This window comes from Montipora foliosa, chromosome 4 (assembly GCF_036669935.1).
Source record: "Montipora foliosa isolate CH-2021 chromosome 4, ASM3666993v2, whole genome shotgun sequence".
NCBI lineage: Eukaryota > Metazoa > Cnidaria > Anthozoa > Scleractinia > Acroporidae > Montipora > Montipora foliosa.
The window spans coordinates 180,937-188,436 of NC_090872.1; the positions used below are offsets into that span (position 1 = coordinate 180,937).

Below are 7,500 nucleotides of genomic sequence, written 5' to 3' on the forward strand. Positions count from 1 at the left end.
CGCGTCCGTCCAAACAAAGATCAAGCGGTTTTAATTATTTTAGGAGGGGGCCGCTTGATCTTTGTTTTGCTTTAAAAAGCTTGTTCTTACAAAAATTTTGACCAGGCCAAATTTTCCAAGGACATCGCGGAGGCCCCTTGGTCCGTATGCGAAGTATTCGACGATCTGCATGGATGATTGTTATTGGGCGTGGAAACACATCTTTGGTGAAATATGTAACAAGCATGCGTCCTTCTGCGAGATCAAGGTTAGACGCCAGTCCTTACCTTGGATTTCTCCAAAAATATCCCATTTGATGAATTTACGTTACAAAACTCTTCTTAGAGAAAAAATGCCAAACAACCAAGAGCTGTGGACAGAATATCGCTCTTTAAGAAACAGGGTTACGCATGAAGTCAGAGTTGCTAAAAGCAGGTTCTATGTGGATCTATTTGACGAAGTAAAAGACTGTAAGTCATATTGGAACTTGGTCAAAAAAGCTGCTTACGGGTCAGCGTCACAGCCTATACTCGGTTTAAAGACATCAGACGGGTCAATGGAAACATCTGACCACAGGAAAGCCCAGATCCTAAATGAATACTTTTCTACTGTAGGTGAAAAGTTGGCAAGCGATCTTCCCGTCTGTAGACAAGTGAATAACAATACTTACATCAACCGCGTTACTCCCTGCAAAATGAACATTTCCATATCGCATTCTAGTGTTGCCGAGAGCATCGATAAGATGAAGGCAAACAAAGCTTGCGGACCTGATAATGTTTCTCCAAAGTTACTCAAATATGCAGGAAAGGATCTAATTCCATCATTGTTATCTCAGTTTTCCATGAGTGCTGAACGTAATTCTGTCCCTACCTCTTGGAAAACTGCTATGTTTCAGCCCTGTTGAAGAAGGACGATGAAACAGATAAACAGAATTATCGACCAATTTCCCTGTTATGCGTCCTTGGAAAATTGATGGAACACGCAGTAGCCACAACAGTTGCCACTCACATTTCGGAACATAATCTTGGCCACCCTCACCAGTGGGCTTATAAAAAAAGCCACTCAACTGAATGGTAATTTGTAAAAATGATGGAGGACTGGAGACGGGCACTGGATAAAAACCTTGTAGTTGGTATCGCCTTTGAAGACTTTCGAAAGGCCTTTGACTCTATTTCTCACCATGTCTTGTTGGAAAAGTTGCAAGCAGTTGGTGTTGCGGGCGATCTACTGTGCTGGATTAAGGATTACTTAGCTGACCGCTCTCAAGTTACAGTCGTAAATGGATTCCAGTCCGAAACCTTGCCTGTGAAGTATGGTGTGCCGCAGGGATCTGTTTTGGGACCTACCCTGTTTTTGTTGTTTTGCAACGATCTTCCTGGCATAGCTGGAGTTAGAGAATGCGAAATTCACATGTATTAGGACGATACGACCATCCACGTGGCTGAAGCATCTCCCGACAAGGTTGTTGTTGTCTTGAATAGCGTCCTTTAGAAGTTGTATGAATGGTGTTGCCGTAATCGCCTCATACCCCACTGCGGTAAAACCGAGTTTGTTGGGCCGTTGCAAGCAGTATCATTAGGGAACAGTGTCGTCACTCAAGTCAAGTCAACTAGGTGCTTAGGCGTTGAGATTAAAAGTGATCTTAATTGGAACGTTCACGTTAAAGAGTTAATTAATCAAGTCCTTCACACAAAAACTGAATCTTCTTAGGTCCTTGTATTTTTTACCGACTTCGGCAAGAGCTGATTTTTATTTTAAAGTAATTTTCCTGTGGCAAATCGCTCTTTGATGTGCTGGAGAAAATACACGTACGTGCCGCTAAAACCATCTACAACCTGGACTGGTATACACCTAGCGACCAGGTTCTAGCCGGATGCAACTGGTTTACTATTAATTGTTTGTGCGAATATAGATTGCTTTCATTAGCACACGACTGTTTTTATGATTTTTCACCTAATCCTATAAAGCAGCTATTTAAGAAATATGATTGTAACTATAACCTGCGAAGGTCATTTACCTTTTTGTTACCAAAGAAATTGTATGGAAGACATGTACCCTTTATTTGTAAAAACCCAAACAACTGTAAAAGAGAAGAAACAAATTTGTTACCTACATGGAAATTGGGATGTAATTAGTCGGGCGACCGACTCTAGGTCTTCGCAAATGTCCGTCACGTGCAATGGGCAATACCGCAGATATGTAGTGAAGGCTCAGTGTTCATTCCGCTTCATTTTCATTTCTCTTCGATAACCTTAGAAAGGATTCTCTGTGATGGTAGGAAGCGAGTTGCGGTGTTAGGTCCAATACGCTCAAACCACTTACAAACGCACAGACTGTTCGTGGTAGACCCCCATCAAAACACGAAAATGAGCGTGCATTTCGAAAGGGGTCGTTCCGCGAACTCTTAGCAAATATCTCAAATGTTGCTATCAAGCTCTTACAAGTTCTAAAGAGATCAGTTGAGCAGTCATTGAGTACAAAATATGTACAAACTATGACTAGCAATGACAGAAGTACATTAAGGAACTTTACTCGAAATTTTGATGCTGGCGGGTGCAAGCTGATATTTGATAATCAACATTTTGGCACGGAGGACAACAACGACAACAAGAAAGCCGTCAGGTTGGATGAGAGAGAAGCCACTTACCAAAGTGAAGATGCAAGTAACTTCTTTAATTTTATGACTGTCATGATCATTATTTCATATATTTTGTACAATGTATCAAGTGAATTATCAGTTCTATCAATTTCTCTTTGTACTGCATTAGTATGTGTGTAAGCATGTACGTTTGGATGTTGTATACTATTGTGTTACCAACACTAGCAATGTTGATAACGTTGAATGTCCTGGGAAAATGTGATGTATTAGGGGAGGCAATGCAGCCATTTGTACATCATCAACATGATGTCTTAGTGAAAATAAAATATAGAGAGGAATTGAGATCTCGTTATGCTAAATTTGTGTATTGTAATCATAACCGTGTTGTACGTGAATGCTATGCAGTGTCGAGACGTCGTGATCGCGAACCTAGAAGCCGAAATGAATGTCGCAGAAAAGCAGAAAACTGAGGGTATTTGTGTGGGAAAAGATTCTTATGATCACTCCTTTGTCGTCAAAACTTCATGGTTACATCAGTTACAGGCTGGGAAGTCACATGGAAAGAAGGCGAATAATTGCCAGTTATAAATTTCGTCAAACAGTACGTTTGACTTGGTTTGGAAAGTACACTGGAACACGAAAACAGGTAAATCTAAAGAAATATCAAGTGTTGTACACATACTGTGGACCAATGAGCTTGTACAAGAATGGTGATCATAGATGATGCTGTGTTAAAATAAATCTATGTAATCACATAGAAACAAATCCTGGGCCTCCAATGAATAATACTGATCCAACCTTGACAGTAAAGGCACCATATAGTCAAGGTGATATTACAGTATTTGGTGCGAATGCTGGGTAACAATGCATTTTTATGAGTTTGTGTGCTTTGATTTATAATAATATCAAAGGAATTAATACATGTAATGACCGGGTACAAATTATAGAAATGCCAGTAATGAATTGTATTCTACGCTGTCACAATGTACAGGGCAGGTGTATTTAATGCAAACAGAATTACCATCTATGATTTCTATGTTTGAGAAAAATTACCAGCTTAATTATAGTGAAAGCAACACAGGTAATCTACATAACAGTTATTCAATAATTGAGGGATATCAGTACAGTATACCTATAGACAGTGTATTTGAATCACTCTTGTCACAAAATTATTCTTCATTTATTCTGACAATAGGATGTATTGGTGTTAGTATCTATCATACTGATAATGGGAGTTATAAGATGCAAGAGATGAATTGGTAGAAGCCATCCCCAAGGTACATGTGTACTATTAGAAGTACCATCCATTTAGGGCTTAGTACAGTATTTCCAGGCTACGATCCTTAGCAACACACGTGTGGCCACAGCCCGACTTACGATCCTAGATCGTCTTGTTGCTTCTTAAATTGACATCCAGTCGGTGGTGGAAAAAATCTTGAACCCTTTCCGTATACGTCAGCCGTGCTTACGCTAAGATATTTTGAAAATGACAAATGGCGGGAGGTTTGGGTATGGGAATATGAAAGGAGAAGGATTGGGCTCGAAAGAACAAAGTTGTACCTTGCAAATCGGGGAAAAATGGTCTCAGTACTGACGAAAAAGATCAAATTAGTGCAGAAAAATTTTTTGAATAATACCAATAGCTGTCGGAATTGAGTGCAGACTAGGGTCGAGAATCAAACACGGAGCATGGATTGGACATGAAAAGGGGATCAAATTAGAAAACAGTTTGGAGTGTGTAGAATATGCAACGAGTCAGAAAAAGGAGGTGTGTTGATCATTCGTTCTCCGTGGTTGAGTATATGTACTTGACGAGACAAAGGTTCAAGTAATATGGGAGGGATTGGGAGACAATTCATAAATGAACGTATGATGTACAATAAATCTGATTTAATAGAATAAAACTAAATCTAACACAGTCAGTAAACTTTATAATCTTGATTTGATGAAAAAGAAAGTTAATTATTACAAAGACGTATTGTGCTTACGTTCCATATTGTAATGAAAATTAATATATTACGTAATAAATCCTGATATAAGGTATATTAATCGAAAATTTCATCAGAAGTACGAGTTAATTTGGAGTGTAATATCTTATTGGTAACGAGCATGCTGTGACGTTTGGTGGTATTGCAGTAAGCTTTGGTGAGTTTTGGAATGTGAAGGTTGTGGTATTTGTTTTCCCTCCTACTCGATTACATGTACTATCTGGCTGTTTCTGCAATTAAAGTTTTTAATTTCACACAGAGTTTGTTTCTTTTGTTAACCTTATTGTGGGGTTGAGAGTTTGCATTGTGAACATCTCCCCCTCATTTTACAGCCTAACCCTAACTTTTGTCTATGATTTTTCCTCAACTCACCATCCACACACACATAATTCCCCCCAAAATACCTGCTGACTAGTGAATGTTCTAGTTAGAGGAGAGGAACCCTTTCTTGTAAGGCGGATTCTAATAAAAACACCATTAGGAAAGCCACAAAGGTATCTAGTGAAACAAAAATTTGGTTTTATCAACGGAGTTGATAATGTAAATTGGCCACCGTACAGAGATTCTAGAAGCTGACGTTTCGAGCGTTAGCCCTTCGTCAGAGGGAATCAAGGGATTATGCGTTACGTGTAGTTTTTATAGTAAGTACGAGCTACGCTATTGGTGGTAACATGGCAACGTGAAAAATAGGAATATATTAGTTAAATGAAAAGCGTTCGTTAATACCGTGAGGATTAAGGGTGCCGATTTGAAAGATGAATTTTTGTTCCAGATTCTTGCGGCTTTCCGTCGTACCAAGATGTAGGGAAAGGCCGCAGATAGCCATGTGTTTTTTGGAGTGGTTAGGCAGATTAAAATGGCGAGCGACTGGCTTAGATGCATCCTTGTCATTTTTCTCAATTTCGCGAAGGTGTTCGCGGAATCGGTCACCTAGTCGTCTACCTGTCTCACCAATGTATAATTTATTGCATAACGTACAGGTTATGCAATAAATGACATTTGCGGAGGTACATGTGAAACGATCGGGGATCTTAACAGATCGCTTAGGTCCCGATATTTTGCTAGTGTTAACAATGAAAAGACAAGTTTGCATCGTGAGCGCGCGCATTTGAAAGTGCCGGGTTGCTCGTTAGTTTTGAGCGCGCTTCTGACTAAAAAGTTGCCTACGTTTTTGTCGCGTTTGAATGAAATAAGTGGAGGTTGCGAAAAGATTCTACCAGTCTCGGGATCATTTTGGAGTAATTTAAAATTACTAAGAATGATGCTTTTGACTGCGTGATTATGAGGATTGAAAGTGAGGGTGAATGGAATTCTGTCATTCTTATCTTTTTGTGACGTTTGTAGTGATGACTGTCGATCAAATTGTTGGGCGCGATGATGGCCTGCTTTGACCACAGAGACAGGATAGCCACGTTTTTCGAAGAACTGGCACATCTCCTCTGATTTGCTGGAAAAATCGGAGTCATCACTACATAGACGTCGAAGTCTAAGAAATTGAGAATAAGGAATGGAGTTCTTGACATGTGATGGATGTGACGATGAATACAACAAATAACTGTGTGAATCAGTAGGTTTGTAGTGCACACTAGTACATAGCACGTTGCTTCTAATAGAAACTTTGATATCTAGGAAAGCCAATGAAGTTTCCGAAATTTCCCAGGTATATTTAAGAGCCGGATGAAAAGAGTTGACGGAGGTTATAAATTGATCGAGTTCTTCTCTGCTGGACGAAATAGCGCCGATGCAGTCGTCGATGTAGCGGCCGTAGAGTTCAGGTTTAGGGCCGTTGTACTGATTAAAAAATTGGTGTTCAACATATCCTACAAAAAGATTGGCATAGCTAGGTCCCATTCTTGTGCCCATCGCTACACCATTAATTTGTTTGTAATAGTTGCCGGCGAATGAAAAACAGTTAAGCGTTAAAACTAGTTCGGCAAGGCGGAGGAGTGTTTCCGAGCTAGGTTCTTTGACAGTGCGTTGATCGAAAAAGTGTTTAAGTGCTTGAAGACCTTCGCTATTAGGAATGACTGTGTATAGAGATGTAATGTCCATGGTGAAAATAAGTTTGTCTTGGCCGGAGAAATTGAAATCGCGGAAAATTTGTAGTGCGTGTGTACTGTCTTTAATGTATGATGGCAAAGATTTGACGATAGGCGTCATAATCCTGTCTAAGTAGCTAGAAATGAGTTCGGTGGGGCAACTACAGGCAGAAACGATAGGGCGACCTGGGTTGTTGGGTTTGTGAATTTTAGGCAAGAAGTAAATGCACGAAGTTCTAGGGGTGTTGATGATGAGATTAGTGGCAGTGTCCGGTAATTCTTGATTAACTATAAGATTTTGAATGGTGTCTTTGACAAGTTTTTGATTTTTGGAAGTGAGATCTTTAGGGATTTTGGCATAAAACGAGGTATCCGAAAGTTGCCACAAAGCTTCTTTTTGGTAAAGGTCGGACCGCCAAACAACTACCGCGCCGCCTTTGTCGGCCGATTTGACAACTATGTCGTTGCGTTTACTATGATTTTTGAGCGCCCTCCACTCTTCCGAGGAAAGGTTGGAAAAAATTGAGTGTTGCGATTGAATTTAAGTTTGTGAAGGTCGTGACGGCATTTTTTGGTGAAAAAATCTAAAGAGGCAAATTGTCCCACAAGTGGAGTCCATTTGGATTTGCGAACTAGAAGTGTTTCAAAAATATCTTTATTAGAAGTGTCCGGATCATCCTCTTTGTCGTGAAAAAAGGCTTTTAACTGAACGCGGCGAAGGAATTTTTCGACATCTTGCTTAATAGAAAATTCGTTGGTGCGTTTGGTGATAGGGACAAAATTTAGGCCCTTACTGAGAACAGATTTCTCTAAGTCAGTAAGCGGAAGATTTTCTGGAATTGTAACTACGGTATTATGGCTGTGCAATGTAGTGTCGTCGGTAATTTGCGGACCT

At 39.9% G+C, this 7,500-nt stretch overlaps 1 protein-coding gene across 1 annotated transcript; it reads left to right on the top strand.

Annotated features, from left to right (window-relative positions):
• The first annotated feature begins 169 nt into the window (after positions 1-169).
• On the top strand, positions 170-883 carry LOC137999446 (uncharacterized). The gene has a single exon (XM_068845221.1). It carries the CDS (start codon positions 170-172, stop codon positions 881-883), a length of 714 nt encoding a protein of 237 aa, XP_068701322.1.
• The last annotated feature ends 6,617 nt before the right edge of the window (positions 884-7,500 follow it).

Coding starts and splice junctions, on each gene's coding strand:
- LOC137999446 (XM_068845221.1), top strand. CDS start 170: ATGGATGATTGTTATTGGGCGTGGAAACACATCTTTGGTGAAATATGT.